The 20,550-nt window shown below is 44.8% G+C and overlaps 1 protein-coding gene across 1 annotated transcript in view; it reads right to left on the reverse strand.

Moving 5' to 3' along the window:
* The window catches only part of SLIT3 (slit guidance ligand 3), a 953,284-nt gene that overhangs the window by 35,237 nt on the left and 897,497 nt on the right, over window positions 1-20,550 (reverse strand). Inside the window, exons 27-28 of the mRNA XM_007939744.2 lie at window positions 12,119-12,216; window positions 2,140-2,279 (exon numbers count right to left, since the gene is read on the reverse strand). Of these exons, the coding sequence (XP_007937935.1) occupies window positions 2,140-2,279; window positions 12,119-12,216 (238 nt within the window). The remainder of the gene's footprint in view (window positions 1-2,139; window positions 2,280-12,118; window positions 12,217-20,550) is intronic.

Consider the following 20,550-nt stretch of genomic DNA (forward strand, 5'->3'; position numbering starts at 1 on the left):
ATTTCTTCCATTTGCTTTAGCTACTCTCCACTCAAGGGCAAGTTTCAGAGTCTCTTCTGTCATCCATTTTGGTCTTCTCTTCTTTTCTCATCTTTTAAGTGATCTCTTGCTTTCTTCATGGATAATGTTCACCTTAGACTATAATATTATATTATAATGTATAATACATTATACATAATGTATATCTTAGACTTCTTTATTACTCTAGTGGCTAATTTAGTACTCTGCATATAGTGTTGTTGTTGTTGTTATGTGCCGTTGAGTCAGACCCGACTCATAGCGACCCCTTCTTGGTCTTCCAAGGCAGTATCACTGTGGAAGTAGATAGCCCAACCTTCCTTCTGAGGAGTGGCTGGCGGGTTTGAACCACCACCCTTCTGCATTAGCCTCTGCATGAGGCATTAGCAGTCAAATGCCTCATATAATAGGTGTACAATAAAAGTTGTTAATTGAACTCTTGGTGATAACTCCACCTTGAAAGATGGAAGATGTAACCTATAAGGGAGGTAGACCCTCAGTGGAATTCCCATGTGCCTTTTTCCTGCACAGAAGCTCGTTTGAGATCCCAGGGGCCCAGTGTGAAGTAGAATAGGTGGTTCTCAGCCAGCCTCAGCACTCTAGCAGTCCTCAGAGTGTTCTTAGGGACTTGGATATTGAGTTGAAAGCTTGATGGGCAATAGGGGCTACTTGGGTTCCTTCTCTGCAAGTCTCAGCACTGCTCATTTTCATCTTCCATACCCTTCCATCCTCCCAACTCACTCATGGCATCCAAGCCAGGTTCCAAAAGGCTGGATGTGGTAGTCCCAGGGCTATACCATCCCCATTTTCATTCTTGCCTTAGGCTGGTATTTCCTGCAGTATGTTCCTGGACACAAGATCTCTGGGTTGGTAATGGCATTCCAGAGAGATAAAAAACAGCTCTAGGATCTAAAAAGTTTGAGAATTGCTGGGTGAAACAAACTTAAGTGGCTTAAATGCAGAGCCTTTCAGAACGTTTAATATGCTAATGCATTTCTTGGAGCTCCCAGAATAGGGTTATTGTTATTATATGTACCATTTCCCAAATTTATTTGCCCATGGAGCCTTTTCCTTGAAGAATTCATGGGCTGAGGTTTTATGGAATTCCAGTCTGGGATATGCCACTTTAGGTTGATCCTATAACTAAGTACGCTGTGTTTGTACTAGGTGGTATTTTGCTTTTCAATCTAATGATCTAATGGTATATTTAACTGTCCTTATTATAGGTTATAAGGAACTCTGGTGGTGTAATGTCTAAGGCATTTGACTGCTAACCAGAAGGTTGGCAGTTCAAACCCACCAGCCACTCCGTGGAAGACTGGGCAATGTATTTCCATAAAGATTTACCACCTCAGAAACCCAAAGGGGTTTGCTATGAGTCTGAATCAAGTTGATGGCAGTGAGGGTTTTTTTTTTTTTTTTTTTTAAATTAAGGGCTATTAGTATAGGAAATAAAGTTTCTCTGCTTTGGGGGTGGGTAGGTAGAATGATATATCCTGAACAGTCCCCTGTGGAAAGCATTTCCTGAAATCTTCGCTGGGTTAGGTTCCTCCTCTGTGGTCCTCCAGCCCTGTGGGTTTTCAGATGTTTCATTCTTATTCTATTGCATACATGTCTCTCCCTACTTGACTATGAACTTCATATCAGAAGGAATTTTGCTGGCTTACTTTCATATCCTCAGCCCCTGCAGAATGTCTGGAAAATGTAGATTTCCAGAGAAGATTGACTAGCCCTGAAAAAAGCATAAACCAAGGGTGAGTCCCTTTCTTCCAGCCACAAACACCATTGGGTCTCTAGCATCCTAAAAGGAGGGCACAGCCATCAACTAAGTGAACAGACAGCTGAAAGAGGCCTGGGGTTGCTTCAAAGAGAGCTAGTGACTTGCTAGCGGGTGGGTTGGAGCAAATGGATAAGGCCTTTGGGAAGCCCCTCATGGCATATCTGGAGTCTTGTGGATTTAAGTCCCTGTCCATAGGGGAAAAATAGGTGAAGTCCTTGGAAGAAGCTAAGAAAATGATGTTCTTCTGGTGCATAACAACCCCCACCCAGCTGTATGCATGCACACACAAATACACACACATGTGCATATACATACATACTCATGTAATACAGGGCTCTCACCTGTGTAGTTTGGTGGGCAGACACACACGTAGTTGTTGATGCCATCCACACAGGTGGCATTGTTTTCACAGTCATTGTCCTCACAGTCATCTGGGTTGATCTCACACCGCTGCCCCTCAAATCCCAGAGGGCAGGAGCAACTTTGGGGAGATGGGGATTGGGGAGGAGGGGAGCCAGGTGTCAGGTTGGGTTGAAATGACAGGAGGAGTAGAGGGTGTAGAAGGGGGAAGAGACACAGTTAGTCAGGTTTTTCTTCTGGAAGGAAGTGGAGAGTAGAATATTTGGACATATGAGGCCTTGGAGTCCTGGGCAGCAAGATTCTTAGGCTCTCCAGTAGCATAGTGGTTAAAGGCATTTGGCTGCCAACCAAGAGGTGGGCAGTTTGAATACACCAGCCTCGCCATGGGAGAAAGATAGGGCAGTCTGAGTCCATAAAAATTTACAGCATCAGAAATCGTATGGGGTAGTTCTGCTCTGTCCTATAGGGCCGTTATGAGTCAGAATTGACTTCATGGCAGTGGGTTTGGTTTTGATTTAGATGTTTAGGAGCCTATGAGTCATTTTATCTAGCCCCCTGCCTCAGGGCAATATGACATCTCCCCAGGCCCTGGATGGCTGCCTTGCCACTAGGGCCATTTCCTCCTAGGAATACTTGCTTCATCATCCCCCCCCCCCCATGGAAGTGGTTTTCCTGATATAACTTAAATTCCTGCCCTCTAATTAGCTGCCCTCTAAACCTACCTTTGTTTGGCTTGTCTTGGTGTAGACTCTTGTAGACAAAGGAAAGTATAACAGACATCCCCATTGAATGACTTTCTGACTTGAGGGCAGCCTCTCTATCTTGACAGGGAGTAGAACACAGTGGCCAAGACCACAGGCTCTGGAATGGGTTTCCAGGGAATGAATTCTAGGTCTGCTGTTTATGAGCTGTTTGACCTTGGGAAAGTTAGGGAAATTTTCTGTTCTCAGTTTTCTTGTCTATTGACTAGGGTATTATTATCTATCCTTAGAGTGGTTGTGAGGATTAAATGAGATTATACAAGTAAGACATTTACAAAAAACAAAACTCACTGCCATCAAGTCAAATCCGAATCTTAGCAACCCCTCCTTGGGTTTCCAAGGTGGTATCTCTACGGAAGCAGATCACCCAATCTTCCTTTTGAGGAGTGGCTAGTGGGTTTGAACTGTCAGCCTTCTGGTTAGCAGTCAAATGCCTTGTTGTTATTAGCTGCTGTTGAGTTGGCCTTGACTCATGGCAACCCCACACACAACCAAAAGGATCACTGTCCATTCTTGCACTATCCTCATGATCAATTGTGGATTAGATTGTTGTGAGTCATAGGGTTTCATTGGCTGATGTTCAGAAGTAGAAGGCTAGGTCTTTCTTCCTAGTCAGTTTTCTTGTGGAAGCTCCCATGAAATATGTCCAGCATCACAGCAACAAGTCAGCCTCCACTGATAGACAGGAGGTGGCTGGCTGAGAATTGAAACCATGTCTCCAAATGGTAGGTGAGAATTCTACCACTGAAACTCTGCTGCCCCCTGAAGGGAACACCAAAACCAAAAACCCACTGCCGTCAAGTCAATTCTGATTCATAGAGACACCCATTGGGTTTCTGTGGTGGTAAATCTGTACAGAAGTAGATCACCCAGTCTCGCTTCTACTGAGTGGCTGGTAGGTTTGAGCCACCAACCTTCTGGTTGGCAGTCAGATGCCTTAGGCACTGTGCTACCAGAGCTCCTTAGAAGGGAACATGGCACATGGAAAATGCTCAGAATGGGTTAGTTACCTTAGTTGTTATTAAATGCTGTCCAGTCGATTCTAACTCTTAGCAACCCCATGTGCCACAGCAGAAATGCCCTATAGTTTTCTAAGCTGTAATCTTTATGGGAGCAGATTACCATGTCTTTCTTCCAGCTAGGTGGGTTTGAACTACCAGCTTTCAGTTAGCAGCTGAGTGCTTAACCACTTGTGCCACCAGAGCTCCGTTATTACTTCTAGTTCTTGAGAAAATTATCCTATTTTCCTTTAGCCTTTCCTCAAGGATGTCATTTATCTCTATCATGCATTCCTACTTCTCTTAGCCCCTTCCAGCTTCTGAGGAGTGAGGGGATGGGGTAGAAGGACCCCTCTGATACCAAGACTGAGGTCTTCTTGTGGGCTTGGCTTAAATCACCATAAATCAGCAAGACACATTTCCTTAATCTGTCTCTGGAGTGTTAAATCTCTTGGGTAAAATTCAACCCACCTGTCCTCTGCCTGATCTTGGTCACACACCCAGGATTAGGTAAAGGCTGGCAGATGGGAGAGAGGGGCAAATGGGTGTTTGGGGACTGGCAGGAGGCCAGTGTCTCATTAAGCACTGTAGTGAATATCACTCTTTCCATGGCCCAACCTGCTAGTCAGAGATTTACGCTGCCCATGGGAGTGTGCTCTAGCTCAGACAGAGAATTCCAGACTTGGAAGAAGGAGAAGGTCATCGCTTCTCAAAGAATTGCCCAGTGAAAACCTTATAAATAGTAACGAAACACTGTATGATATAGTGCTAGATGATGAGCGATAAGCCCCTGAGGTCTGAAGGCACTCAAAATATGACTGGAGAAGAGCTGCCTACTCAGAGTAGAGCTGACCTTAATGATGTCCATAGAATAAAGCTTTCAGGACCCCCATTTGCTGATGTGGCATGTCTCAAGATGAGAAGAAACAGCTGCAAACATCCATTATAATTGGAACATGGAATGTACAAAGTATGAATCTAGGAAAATTGGAAGTTGCCAAAAATGAAATAGAATGCATAAAGATCGATATCCTAGGCATTTGTGAGCTAAAATGGTTTTGGTTTTGGCCATTTTGAATCAGATGATCATATGACCTACTATGCCAGTGTGTTGTAGTAAATTACCTGGTATGGCTTTTCTAGCCATAAGTCTTTTTGTAAACTCTGTGGTGGAATCTGCCATGAACAACTGAGTAGCCCCTGATTGTTAAAGTTATCCACCTTGGGTATTCCTGTTGAGAGAGGCACAAAACAATCTTCTGGGAAGTTCCCTCTCAGGGGCATAGAATTCTGATGTTGGGATTGGTTACTTTGGCCACTCTGCCAGGCTCAAAAGGAGCCCTCCTAGAGGCAGAAGGAATCTCTCACTGTCAGCTGAGAGATATGAGAGACACGTATTGCTGACAGAGAGACGCAAGAGACATGCATTTCTGAGAGACACCGAGAGACATGCCCTGCTGGGAGAGAGACACTGAAAGACTGTTGGCTGAGAGATGGTGGGCTGAGAGGGACTGAGTGTATTCCTGAACTAGAATTGTAGCTTGTTGCTTCCCTAATAAACTCCATAATCTGTGAGTTCTGTGTAGCCACTGCAGTGAATTGTCAAACCCAGCATAGAGGTGGTGGTTGCTGTGGGAGGAACGGTTGATGTTAGGGTTGGTGAAAGGGCTGGGGGGAGGCAGCATGTTTGGCCTTGCAGGAATAGGCCTTGGGTTACCTATGGGATGGTGATTCTGTCTTCCTCTTGTGGGGTTAGAGGAGGTCAGAAGATGCGGCCTCCTTGCCTCTTTGGCAGTTAGGAATGACAAGTTGAAGAGGAATGGTGTGGCATTCATCATCACAAAGAATATATTGAGATCCATCCTGAAGTACAATGCTGTCAGTGATAGGATAATTTCCATACACTTATGAGGAAGACCAGTTAATACAACTATTATTCAAATTTACATACTAACCACCAAAGCCAAAGATGAAGAAAGTGAAGACTTTTACCAACTTCTGCAGTCTGAAATAGACCAAACATGCAATTAAGATGTGTTAATTATCACTGGTGATTGGAATGCAAAAGTTGGAAACAAAGAAGAATCATCAGCAGTTAGAAAATATGGCCTTGGTGATAGAAATGCTGTTGTAAATCACATGATAGAATTTTGCAAGACCAATGACTTATTCATTGCAAATACCATTTTTCAAAAACACAAATGGCAGCTACACATGTGGACTTCACCAGATGGGGTACACAGGAATCAGATTGACTACATCTGTGGCAAGATGTGATGGAGAAGCTCAATATCTTCAGCTAAAACAAGGCCAGGAGCTGACTGTGGAACAAGACCATCAATTGCTCATATGCAAGTTCAAGGTGAAGCTGGAGACAATTAAAACAAGTCCATGAGAGCCAAAATATGACCTTGATTATTTCCTTCCTGAATTTAGAGACCCTGTAAAGAACAGATTTGATGGATTGAACACTAGTGACCAAAACCCAGAGGAATTATGGGAGGACATCAAGAACTTCATCCACGAAGAAAGCAAAAGGTCATTAAAAAGACAGGAAAGGAAGAAAAGACAAAAAGGATGTCAGAAGAGACTCTGAAACTTGTCCTTGAACAGAGAGTAGGTAAAGTGGATGTAAGAATCAACAGGACAAAAGAGCTGAAAAGAAGATTTCAAAGGGCAGCTCAAGAACACAAAGTCAATTATTATAATGAAATGTGCAAAGACCTGGAGTTGGAAAACCAGAAGGGAAGAACATGCTTGGCATTTCTCAAGCTGAAAGAACTGAGGAAAAAATTTAAACCTAGAATTGCAATATTGAAAGATTCCATAGGCAATATGTTGAATGATATAGGAAATATCAAAAGAAGATGGATGGAATACACAGAGTCATTATACCAAAAAGAAATGATAGATGATCATCCATTTCAGGAGGTGGCAAGACCCAATGGTATTGAAGGAAGAAGTCGAAGCTGCACTGAAGAAATTGGCGAAAACAAGGCTCTGGGAATTGACGGAATACCCATTGAGATATTTCAACAAATGGATGCTACTCTGGAGGCACTAACTCATCTATGCCAAGAGATTTAGAAGACAGCTACCTGGCCAAGTGACTGGAAAATATCCATGTTTGTACCCATTTCAAAGAAAGGTGATCCCACAGACTGTGGAGATTATTGAATAATATTACTGATATCACACACAAGTAAAATCTTCCTGAAGGTAATTAAAAAATGGTTGCAGCAGTATATAGACAGAGAACTTCCAAAAATGTAAGCTGGATTCAGAAGGGGATGTGGTGCAAGGGAGAGCATAGCTAATGTTAGATGGATCTTAGCTCAAAGCAAAGAATACCAGAAAGATGTTTACTTGTGTTTTACTGACTATGCAAAGACATTCAATTATGTGGATCATAACAAATTGTGGATAACATTGAGAAGAATGGGAATTCCAGAACACTTAATTGTACTCATGAGGAACTTGTACATAGGAGGCTGTTGTTTGAACAGAACAAGGGGATACTGAATGGTTTAAAATCAGGAAGGGAGTGTGTCAGGGTTGTATTCTTTCACCATACTTATTCAATCTGTATTCTGAGCAAATAATCTGAGAAGCAGGACTATATGAAGAAGAACGTGGCATCAGGATTGGGGGAAGGCTCATGAACAACCTGAAATACACAGACAACACAACTCTGCTTGCTGAAAGTGAGGATGACTTGGAGCACTTACTGATGAATATTAAAGACTGCAGTCTATGGTATGAATTACACCTCAATATAAAGAGAACGAAAATCCTCACAACTGGACAGATAAGCAGCAGCATCATGATAGATAGAGAAAAGACTCAAGTTGTCAAAGACTTCACATTGCTTGGTTCTACAATCAATGCCAATGGAAGCAGCAGTTAAGACATCGAAAGATGCATTGTATTGGGCAAATCTGTTGCAAAACACCTCTTTCAAGTGTTGAAGAGCAAAGATGTCTCCTTGAAGACTAACATGCACTTGACACAAGCCATGGTATTTTCAATGGCCTCATATTCATGTAAGAGCTCGACAATGAATAAGGAAGATCAAAGAAGAGTTGATGCTTTTGAGTTGTAGTGTTGGCAAGGAATGCTGAAAGTACTGTGGACTACTAAAAGAACTTACAAATCTGTCCTGGAAGTATAGCCGGAATGTTCCTGGGAAGCGAGAATGGGCAGACTACCTACTTTGGTCATGTTGTCAGAAGGGACCATTATTCTCTGGAGAAGGATGTCATGCTTGGTTAAGTGGAGGATCAACGAAAGAGGGTAAGGCCCTCAACGAGATGGATTGACAAGGTGGCTGCAGTGATGGGCTCGGGTACAGTAGGGATTGTGAGGCTGGCACAGGAGTGGGCGGTGTTTTGTTCTGTTGTACATTGGGTTGCTATGAGTCAGAGATAACTTGATGTCACCTAACAACAAAAACAACACAGGAGTGTGCTCTGTCTCAGACAGGGAATTCCAGACCTGTATTAGACACTGCTCTGATTTGGGATTTTTTTTTTTTTAAACTTCACCAATAGGAAATGGATTTTTTTGTTCTTAGAATCCTAAGTCAGGGCAGTGGTGGCTCAGTGGTAGAATTCTTGCCTTCCACGGGGGGAGACCCAGGTTCGATTTTGAGATGTGCAGCCACTACCTGTCTGCCAGTGAAGGTCTGTGCGTTGTTAGGATGCTGAACAGGTTTCAGCAGAGCTTCCAGATCAAGACAGACTAGGAAGAAATGCCTGGTGATCTACTTCTGAAAATCAGCCAACAAAAACCCTTGGGGTCACAACAATCCAACCTTAACTTATTACAGGAATGACAAAATGTTTTGTTCTGTTGTGCATGAATGACAGGTTGACTCAAGGGCAGCTGACAACAGCAAGAGAATCTTTCTTACCCTCCTTTCTTCTACAACCTTAAAACCACATCATATTTTCTACAAAAGGCCAGGGGCTCTTTTTTTTTTTAAATTTTTATTGTGATTTGGGTGAAGATTTACAGAGCAAATTCACTTTCCATACAGAAGTTCACATATACTTTGTCTCATGTCATTGACCACAGTTTACCACAATGCAACAGCTCCCCTCCCACTTCCTTCCCATAGTTACCTCTTCTCAGTGTCCATCCCTCCATACACTCCTGCCCCCTGAGCTGTCTCCCTGTGCATAAGCAGCCCTTCTTTCTCCCATGATTGTTCTCTCCAAGGAGTGTATCTACTTGAGGTAAATGTTTAACTCATATGCCTGTATTTTGTTTGGCTGGAAACCACAGGTGTGGGTTCAATTCCAGACCTGAAGGGCAGCTAGGGACCATAGTCTCAGTGGTTCTACCAGGCTCTATTGGACCAGCAAACCTGGTCCCCACCTTTTTTCTTTTCTCCAAATGATTTGGGCCTGAACTCTTGAGATGTTAGCAAAATACCTCATATATCCCTTTTCTGTCAGAGACCTTAGGTGTTCAAGAAAAAGTTTACTTTTTCATAGCCAGGCAGCGGATAGGTTTTCAAAGATCGTAAACCATGGTGTTGCCCATTTGTCTTCCCGAAGATAAGTCACTTTGGCTCTCCTCAGAGTCTGAGGAGTGTCTGGCAGTGGGCTGTGGGTGGCTGGTCCAGAAAGTAGGGGCTGCTAGTAGATCGAACAGAGGGTGGGAAAGAAGCTAAAGTCTCCTTTGTTCTCACTGGAAACCTTGGTGGGGCTCAGACTCACTTCAAGAACTATTAGTTAATGGTGGTGACTTAGGGCAGTCCTGTCCCCTGCCTTGATCTTCTGTCCAGCCAGCTCGGCCAGGCTTTGCTCTTTTTGTGAGCACGCAATGCATCAAGCTTGGAGCACTATCCACATGAAGGGGTATGTGATGGTTCCAGAATTCTGATTCTTAGGAGGGAAGAAGGGAGCAAAGCTCTCCCAGACCACTGTTCTCCAACCTACCAGGTGCTGCCCTGATGAGGGAGAACTAATCCATCTTCAGGGCCTCGGGGCCCAGCGGCTGGTGTGCTCACCCTGATTCTTGGAAAGTATGAATCACATACACAAACCATGCCATCTCCAAGTACTGGGGCCTCATTACTTTCACCCTTCACCCCATTTCCAGCTCTATAACTGTAGATCCAGGGCCTTTCCCTTTACATAAACACTCAAAATATTTCAAGCTCATTTGAAATTTCTCAACACCTGATGGAAACGGGATCCTTCTGTTCAACCCCCCCCGCCCCGGCTGACATGGGAGAAATGCTAGCACTGCAGAGGGACGCTCTTCCCTCTTTTCAGCCCATTCCCTCAGCTGGGGTGGGGAGCAAAGCCTGGGTTTCAGTCTTGAGGTGTGTTTGCTGCTTGGGGCCAGGTCAGCACCTCAGTGAGAGTCCCCTGTGGTTTCTCTTCTCTCTATCTTTCCCCACCAGTGGGCAGGTGGGAGGTGGGTGGTTTGGCTGGCTTCAGGCATGAAAATGAAGTCTGCCTTGAATTTCACTTTTCAAGAGTCAGAGTTCATTGGGACTGGTTTGGCAGCTGGACACGTAGGTGGGCTGACTTCCCTAGGGAGGAGAACCAACAGTTCAGAAGCTGATTTCTTTCACAGCCTCACACTGAAGGGCTTCCTGCTAGAGGGACTTTGGTAATTAATTGCAACGTGAGCTGTGCAACATCTGTACCAAGTTTGGCACCCCATGCTCCTTCTTTTACTACTGAGGGGCTGCCACCTAACTACTGTCACACTGGGGGTACAAAGGAGCCAGTTCCTGATTGTCTGCTTTTGGCAGGGCCACAGACTGGAAAGAGTAGGCATTTGGGAAGGGTGGGAGTCAGGAAGGGGGCCTGAGGTTTGAGTAGAGGCCTGATCCCACCCCTAGGATAGGGATGAGAAAAACTGAAGTGGCTTCTGTCCCCTTTAATGCCTAAGATCTAAATGCCAGGGAAGAAAAAGGATTGGACATGAAGGTAAAAGACCCAGGAATGAGTGAGTGCAGTGTAGTAAATTACTTAGTATGGCTTTTCTACCATAAGTCATCGTAAACTCAGTGGTGGAATGAGCAACTGAGGAGCTGATTGTAAATGTTATCCACCTGGGTTATTTCTGTTGGGCGTGGCACAATACAATGTTCTGGGAGGTGCCCATTCTCTCTCAGGTGCTTAGAGTTCTGATGCTATGATTGGCTAGTTTGACCACCCTGCCAGGCTCAAAAGGAGGCCTCCTGGAGGCAGAACTCTCTCTGACTGCTGGTGGAGGAAGACATGCTGCTGAAAGAGACACGTGCTGCTGGGAAAGAGATGTGAGAGACACGCATTGCTGAGTGAGACACCGAAGGACCAGCACTGCTGGGAAAGAGACTGTGAGAGACTCTTGGCTGAGGAACGGTGGGCTGGGAGAGAGACTGAGCGTTCTTCCTGAACTTGAGTTGTAGCCTGGTGCTTCCCTAATAAACCCCATAATCTGTGAGTTCTGTGTGGCCACTGCAGTGAATTATCGAACCCAGGAGAGAGGTGGTGGGTGCTTTGGGAGGAACGGTTGGAGAAAGGGCTGGAGGGAGGCAGCATGTCTGGCCTTGCAGTAATAGGCCTTGGGTTACTGCTGGTAATCCTGCCTTCCCCTTGTAGGGTTAGAGGAGGTCAGAACATGTGGCCTCCTTGCCGTTTTAGCAGTGAGTGTCAGCTTCACTGTGGCCTAGAGCAAATCCATTTCCATGCCTCAATTTTCTCGTCTGTTAAATGGGGATAGTGCCTACCAACCTACTGGATAGAATCACTCTGAGAATTTAAATGAGATAATACATGTGTGACACACAGTGAACTCATAATCAATGTCATCTATTATTATTATTTGTAACACAGGAAAGAATGGTCAAATGGCCAGTTTGATGGGCCTATGAGCCATCATCACAGCCTTCTCTATCTTGAGTCAACAGCTGGACCCTTCCCTGCAGTTCCCTGGGCTCTGGAGGCAGACTACCTGGATTCAAGTGTCTGTACCATCGCTGACTAACTGAGTGACTATGGGCATAGCATTTATTCCCTTGATGGCTCAATTTCTTATCTGCAGAATAAGGAGTACTGGTAGTGTGTGGAATCATTCACAAAAGGAACACATAGTAGGCCCTCAGTGAATGTAACTGTGCTTATTCCTAGCCTGCCCTGAGGAATCTATGGATGAAGCCCTCAAAGATAATGACAGACCCAAGGGTGAGCTGTTACCTGAAGCCATCCTTGTGGCTCTCGCTCAGGTGGCAGGTACCTCCGTGCTGACAGGGGTTCTGAATGCAAGTGTTGATGGGCATGCTGCAGTCCTTGCCCTGAGGAGCAGAAGAGAAGCACCTGGTTAGGGAGGTCTTCCATGGCAGCCATTACCTGGGAGCCCCTGGGAGTTCCCAGCAACCTCTATGATGAAGCCAAGGATAAGGAGCAAGGAGGTCCTGAGACAAGCCTGCCATGTGACTCTGGAGAAAGCCAAGGGGAGCATGCCTCTGGTACTCCATAGTGGAAAGGAGAGGAATATTGAGAACCCAGGAGTCTGGGCTCTGGTTTCAATACTTCCCAGAATCTATACCCTTCCTTCTATCCCACACTGCAGAGAAAGAGCAAAGACTTTGGGTATAGGAAACCCTGGCTTCATATTCTGGCTCATGTTCCTGTTTGGATGACCTTGCATAAGCCTCTTAACCACTCTAAGCCTACCTCAAAGGGTTGTTATGAAAATGAAATTAGACCTTTCACATAAGGAAGTGCTTAACAGTATGTAACACGTGTAACACATCATAGGTACTCGAGCCGATTCTGACTCATAACGACTCCCATTGGATTTCCAAGGTGGTAAATCTTTACGGAAGTGAATTGCCCTGACTTCCTTCCATGGAGTGGCTGGTGGGTTTGAACCACTAACCTTCTGGTTACCAGTCAAATGCCTTAGGCACTGTGCCACCAGGGCTCCTTATAAATGCTGGTAGATATTATTATTATTATTAGTCTCACTGAGGCTAAATATAATCCACAATTTGAGTAGAGTGGACTGCAGGCTGAAGTGTGGCCAGCAAAACTCAACTCATATAAAGCCACAACCCCAGAGATTCATTTCTGATTTGCCTAAACTGTCCCAGGTGTTGATGTTTATTCTAAAGTTCCTCAGGTGACTCCAATGTTATGCTAGATTGAGAACTTGTGACAGAGCGTTTTTGGTGGAGTGGGGTTCTTTTACATGGAGTGGTCCAAAGAGGCCTTTCTGATGGGACATTTGAGATGGGAGGAGGGGGAAGAACATGTAAAGAGGAGGAACACTGAGGTCAGTGCCACAGAAGAAGCAGGCAGAAAGTGTGAACTTTAAGACCCAATGTCCCAGACACCAGGCCAACTTGTGCCCTTGTGACTCTTGCTTCTCCTCTGGGACATTGAGCCAAGGTTGCACCTCAGTCTTGGCACTCAGTCCCCTACAGGACCTAGTACGGTGGGCCCTGGGAAGGTGTCTGCTGCGTTTCTGGCCTGTTTCTGGGCTGCAGGCTCAGTGGCTTGGTCACTATGCCAACTGTAGATGATAACAGGAGCCTTCCCACTGCCATGCCACCTGCTAGCCATCTGCTGGAGAAATTCCTCCTCCCTGCTCTGCTGCCACCAGTGCCTGTCATGGAACTGGACTGGGGCTTCCTGCCTGCAATGTTGCTGCCAATGGAGTCTGTGTCTTTGGGCCCAGGATGGCTGGCCACTGCCAGGGATTGCCTTCCTCCTGTTGTTGTTGTTGTTATTTGCCGTCGAGTCGGCCCCGACTCATAGCGACCCCTCCTTGGGTTTCTGAGGCAGTATCACTACTGAAGTAGGATTGCCCAACCTTCCTTCCGAGGAGTGGCTGGTGGGTTTGAACTGCCAGCCTTCTGGTTAGCATTCAAGTGCTTAGGCACTATGCTACCAGAGCCTTCCTCCTATGTTCTCAAATACTGGGGCCTCAGGCACAGGCCATGTCTGTCTGGTTCTCTCATGCATTATCATAACTAAAAGGCCCATCAGAGATCTCTTGGAGAGAAGAAGGGTCTGGGTTTATCCTAAGCCAGAGCAAGAGAGGATCCCTTTAGAAAGTCAAGGAGCTCTGGTGGTGCAGTGGTTAAGGCACTTGGCTGCTACTCGAAAGGCCAGTGGTTTGAACCCACCAGCCATTCTGTGGGAGAAAGATGAGGTGGTCTGCTTTTGTAAAGATTTATAGCTTTGGAAACTCTATGGGGGCACTTCTGCTCTGTCCTATAAGGTTGCTATGAGTTGTAATCATTTGATGACAGTGGGTTTAGTTTTTGAGAGAGTCAGCGTGTGGAATGGAGACTGCATACTAATCTGCACTAACATTCATCAAGCACATTTTCCATTCCAGACCTCATGCTAAGAGTTTTATATTCATGATTGCATATAATGCTCACAACAGCCCCGTGAGGTCGGTATAATTGTTATTATCTCCATTTTCATGGATAGGGAGAGGAAAATTTGAAAAGTGAGGTAATTTGTCCAAGATCGCAAAGCAGAAAGTGGAGGAGGCAGCACCTGAACCTAGATGGGCCAGGCTGGCTTTGCACTGGGAAGGTCTCTGCTAATGCACTTATTCTGCCCCTCTCAGAACATAGATTCTAGAGTTAGGCAGATGTGGGTACAAACTCTAAATCAGCTGCTATGTGCCTTGATAAAACTACTGGTTCTCTCTGAGCCTTGTGTTCGTCATTGTTTTCACTCTTCTATGGAGTTAACTAGAATCTGTAGGAAGTGCAAATGGTTAATGGGCTCAGTTGCTAACTAAAGTTTGGTGGTTCAAGCCCACCCAGAGGCATCTTGGAAGAATGGCTTCATGATCTATTTTTGAAAAATCAGCCATGAACATCTTATGGAGCACAGTTCTACTATGACATACAGGACGTCACTATGAGTCAGAGTCAACTCCATGACAACTAGTTATGCAGTTAACTAATGATCTGCAACATTGTGGAGGAAAGGTCTGGTGATAGGCTTCTGTAAAAATGATAGCCCAGAAACCCTAGGGAGCACTTTTACTCTGTAACATACAGGGTCGCCATGAGTCAATGGCTGACTAGATGGTAGCTAACAACAACGTTTTAAAAATCATGTATATATAAGGTAACTCACACATAATGGCAGATCCATAAATAACAGCTATTCTGATGATGATGATGATGATGATGATGATGATGATAAGGATGGTGTTGGTGTTGGGGATGGTGGTGGGGATGCCAAGGGTCTGAGGCATCGTTGAGTCTGAGCGATTAAAACACTTTTCTTCTAGTCTTTGGTTGGTGCCAAATAGCTTAGGAGTGTGGGGTGGTGGCTGAATGGCCCAAAAAGGGCAGGACCTTGAGAAGCTCAAGGAGGGTGTCCCCAGCCCTGTCTTTGTCCAGCCTCTCTGTTCTGGGGAGTTCTCAAGTTATCAGGGACTACCACCCCACCAGCCACTCCTCGGAAGGAAGATGGGGCAATCTACTTCCGTAGTGATACTGCCTTGGAAACCCAAGGAGGGGTCGCTATGAGTCGGTTCCTACTCGATGGCACACAACAAAAACAACAACAACCACCACCAATTGAATGCTCCCCAGGAAGTGACAGGAGTGGTGGTGGTGGAGGAAGGACTGTTTTCTCCAGCACCTTAATGCCAAGCACAGAAATCCCAGAGGCAGAGCATGGTGCTTGATGATGTGGTAATTGGGCCTGGAGGTGGGGATTTCTGTCACTTTCATGTCCTTGAGAAATAGCTGCTATTGTCAATGCCTGGCCAATTAGCTCAGTTCAACTTCTTCAGGCCTGTTTTCCTCAAATCCACCAGATTTCAGATGATCCTTGGCTCTCTCCACCCTCCCACTCACTTCCTTCTGGTTTGTGTGTGAAGGACATGGTTGGGTATCTGGCTTTAAGGGAACTGGGAATAGCTACCCTTCCTTGAGAAGGATCCCTAGTGGTACAGTTGTTAAGCGCTTGGTTACTAATTGAATGGTTGGCAGTTCAACTCCATCAGCTGCTCCACGGGAGAAAGATGTGGCAGTCTGCGTCTATAAAGATTACAGCGTTGGAAACCCTATGGGGCAGTTCCACTCTGTCCTATAGGTATGCTATAGGTTGGAATTGATTCCAAGGCAAGGAAGGGTGCTGTTACATTATGGGGATTGCAACCAATGTCACAAAGCAAAATGTGTATAAAGTGTTGAATGGAAAACTAATTTGCTCTGTAAACTTTCACCCAAATTACAATTAAAAGTTACAAATAATCTGTTTGGGTGAAGATGGTTTCCTGGGGCTACACACATGCCAATTCATATGCAAATGTACACTTTAAGTATGTGCAATTTATTCTATGTCAATTTTATCTCTATAAAGCTGTTAAAAAATTAAAAGTGCAGGCAATATGGGTTCAGATGGCTGGGGGTCCAGGCTCCTAGTCTGACTGTGTGGCTATGGACAAATGATTCTCACTCTCTCAGCCTGTCTCCTCATTGTTACATACCAAAAGAACAAAACCAGACTCTGCTATTAAGTCGGATCTGACTCATTGAGGCCCTTCCTTGGGTTTCTGAGGCAGTATCACTACGGAGGTAGATGGCCCAACCTTCCCTCCGAGGAGTGGCTGGTGGGTTTGAACCACCAGCCTACTAGTTAGCATTCAAATGCTAACTAGTAAATGGTACCATGCCATCAGAGCTCCTCATTGTAACACAAGGCAAGTAATAGCTGCTTTCTTAAAGATGGCGATTCAGGGATGAAATGAAGTCCTTTATGTACAGTATTTTGCATAACACCTGAATCATAGTAACCAAACCAAAAAAACCAAACTCAATGCCATCGGGTGGATTCCAACTCATAGCAATCCCTATTGGGTTTCCAAGGCTGTAAATCTTTATGGAAGTAGACTGCCTCATCTTTCTTCCAAGGAGCAGCTGGTGGGTTCGAACCACTGACCTTTCGGTTAACAGCCAAATGCCTTAACCAGTATACCACCAGAGCACCCTGAATCATAGTAAGTGACCAGTAAATATTACCTGCTATTCAAAAAAATTCAATATCTCAGGCTTGGCCTTAGAGCTACTGAGTCAAGACTTGCATTTTAATAAGACTTCAGGTGATTCCTGTGCACTTGCAAGTTCAAGAGGCACTGTTCTGAGACACTGAACATATGCACATGAAGCTAAATGGCTAAAAAAAAAAAAATTAGCCAAGATACGTATTTTATCTCCTGTTATAGACTGTCCCACCAATATACGTGTTGAATTCCTGACCCTTGTACCTGCGGATGTGATCCAGTTTGGAAATAGGGTTTCCTTCTGTTATCTAATTAGGGACATAATAGTATAAGGTGGAGCCAAAACTTAGTAACTTTTGAGTTACTGCAAAACCACAATAGACACAAAGACACACATGGAGGAAGACAGATGCCATGTGAGGCACATCTACTGGAATGGCCAGGGCTTATTGACGGTGAAGGAATCCACAGGGCAGAGACCCTGCTTTGGGCTTCAGAACTGTGAGAAAATAAATGGTTGTTCTTTAAAGCCACCCACTTGTTGTATTTGGTTACAGCAGCACTAGGAAACTAAGACATGTCCCCAAATCTTAGTGGCAAAATAGTTACCCCTTGTGAAATGTCTACTGAATCCTGGCATTGATTAGGCAGATTAAGAATCAAACTCCAAACTCCAAACTCACTGCTGTTGAGTCAATCCTGACTCATAGCGACCCTTCCTTGGGTTTCTGAGGGGCTATCTCTACGGAAGTAGATTGTCCAGAACATGACCCCTTTTAATCCTTACAATAACTCTGCAGTTATTGTCATTATTCCTATTTACAGGTAGGAAAAGTGGGGCTTCGAACCAGTTCTCGTTCAACCCCTGCTAAGAATTTGCATTTCCACCTGACATACTGAATCACAATGGACATTTTAACAAGATTTATAAGGATCATATATAATGTATGCATACGTAAGAATCACCTGGGGATCTTGTTAAAATGTTGATTGTGAGTCAGTATATCTGGGGTGGAAATGCAAATTCTCATCAGGAGGTGGAATTGGAATGAACTGGTTTGAAGCCCTGAAGGAAAGTGAGGCTTGGAGAGAAGCAGTGACTGGTGGAGTGGTTAAAAGTATAAAGACTCTTGCAAGAAATATCTGGGTTATGGTTTTAGCTCCTTATGCACTTCCTATTTGTGGAAGCATGGGTATGTTATTTGATTTTTCTCAATCTCAGTTTCCTCATCTGTCAAAAAAGTCCCCAAAAACCAAACCGGTTGCCATCAAGTCAACTCTAGCTCATGGCGACCCCACGTGAGCAGAGTAGAACTGCTCCATAGGGTTTTCAAGGCTGTGACCTTTTGGAAGCAGATCACCAGCCTTTCTTCCAAGTTACCTCTGGGTAAGTTCCAACTGCCAACTTTTTTATTAGGAGTTGAGTGCTTAATTGTTTGTGCGACCCAGGGACTCCTCATTGGTCAAAGGAGGAAAAAGTTAACTTATTTCATAGGGTATTAAAAAAAAAAAAAAAAAAAAAACCTACTGCCATCAAGTTGATTCCGACTCATAGTGACCCCCATTGAGTTTCCGAGCCAGTAAATCTTTATGGAAGTAGATTGCCCAGTCTTGCTTCTGTGGCTGGTTGGTTTGAACCACCAACCTTCTGGTTAGCAGTTAGATGCCTTAAGCCAGAAAAACTAAATTCTTAGTTTAGACTTAGAATTCAAAAAAACTAAATTCTTAGTTTAGACTTAGTTTAGACGTAGTCTTAGAAGACTGTGCACTGAAGATACTGATAATAAAAGGCAACCATAGTGAAAACTGATGAAAAGGTATTTGACTTACATCAGAGTCATCAGAATGGAACCCCACTGTAAGCTAGGGACTACGTATATTGTGGCTATCCAAGGTCACTCAGCTAGTCCATGGAAAACTTAAGATATCTGGAAACAGATGCCTGAACTTTGAGTGGTTTTGTGAATGTGTGGTGATTGTTGCTAACTCAGCAACCCACAATAACTATGCCCCCAGTTGCTCTGCTTGGGCAGGCTCCAAGCCCAGCAGGTAGGAAAGCAGGAGGAAAACTCAGGAGAGGAGGTGTGATGTAATTCACCTTGTTTCCTTTTGGCTCAACCTGCTTGTTTTACAATTGGAGAAAGTGAGGCAAGGAGAAGTGTGGGGACCTGCCCCAGGTTATGTAGTCAGCTAGGAACAGGCTCCAGAAGGTCATGCCTGATGTTCTTTCTACTGCCACTTCCTTCTCTTTCCTACCCTGGAGGTTCAGACAGGTCCCAAATGGCCAGGGCCCATTCCCATTAGCCCTGAAATCACAGTACTTGCTAATGGGCAGTGAATATTGTGAGCATGGATTCTGGAATCAGTCACCTCTGAGCTTTGAATTCCAACTCCCCCACCTACTATCCTCAGTTTCATCAACTATAAAAAGAGGAACATTTCAGGACCTGCCTGCTGGGGTTGTGATGAGAGGTAAATATGATAATGCATGTTATCTTGTTCAGTTTACTTTCAGTACACAGTACCAAAAACCAAACCCAGTGCCACTGAGTCGATTCTGACTGGTGGCAACCCCATGTGTTACAGAGTAAAACTGCTCCATATGTTTTTCTTGGCTGTAATCTTTACAGGAGCAAATCACCAGGCTTTTCTTCTGTGGTGCCACTGGGTGTGTTTGAACTGCTAACTTGTAGGTTAGTCGTTGAGTGCAAACTTGTTTCTGAGACCAGGGCCTCTTCAGTATACAGTACACACACATGGCCATCAAGTTGGACCTGACTCATAGCGACCCCTTCTTGGGTTTCCGAGGTGGTATCACTACGGAAGTAGATTGCCCAAACTTCCTTCTGAGTCCTGAGAAGGGAGACTGGGCAGTCTACTTCCATAGATATACCACTTCAGAAACGAAGAGGGGTCGTTACGAGTCAAATAGACTCAACGGCAGTCATTTTGGTTTTTGGTTTTTATCTCCTTGACTGGTGTTCTTGTAAGAGGAGAATAAGAGACACAGAGAGGAAGATGGCGGATTAGGCAGAAAGACTGCACAGACCCTCTCTGACAAAGAAAAGGGAAACCAATTAACACAGAAACAGAAGATAATCTTGGACCCCTGAGCCTTGAAGGGAAGGATAGAGAAGTGGACTAAACCCCAACTAGCAGAAGAATTTGCATGAAAATACCAAAAAAGGAGACAGACGGAGCTGCGGTCTGGCAGCAAGCCTGAGTGATCCTGATGGCACAGACTGCTTGAAGATTCCCGAATGTTGGTAAGACCTAAGAATTAACCTAAAAATCACCCTGCTAGCCAGGGACTGCACGGAAGACTGTGCACGGTGGCTGGGGAACAAATGGAGCAGGTGAAGAGAAAGGTGGGCTGAGTTGTGGACTTTTGCCGGTCTGGAGAATGCCGCCATTTTGAAGGTTTAAAAAGTGGCTTGACTATTTTGGATATTTAAAGAGATAGCGCTCTCACAGATTCCTGGGGCTTATGAACACGTTCTGATTTCCAGCATTTCCAAGGACACTTGGGACCTGCAAGACTGAAACAGTACGACATTCCTCTTGTTACTCTTATACCCCACATCTGCTTGGTGAACAGAGGTGTGGCCACCCCCTACTCCCACCTACCTTCTGGGCCCAC

This window comes from Orycteropus afer, unplaced genomic scaffold (assembly GCF_000298275.1).
Source record: "Orycteropus afer afer isolate SDZICR_OR568_19922 unplaced genomic scaffold, OryAfe1.0 scaffold00062, whole genome shotgun sequence".
NCBI lineage: Eukaryota > Metazoa > Chordata > Mammalia > Tubulidentata > Orycteropodidae > Orycteropus > Orycteropus afer.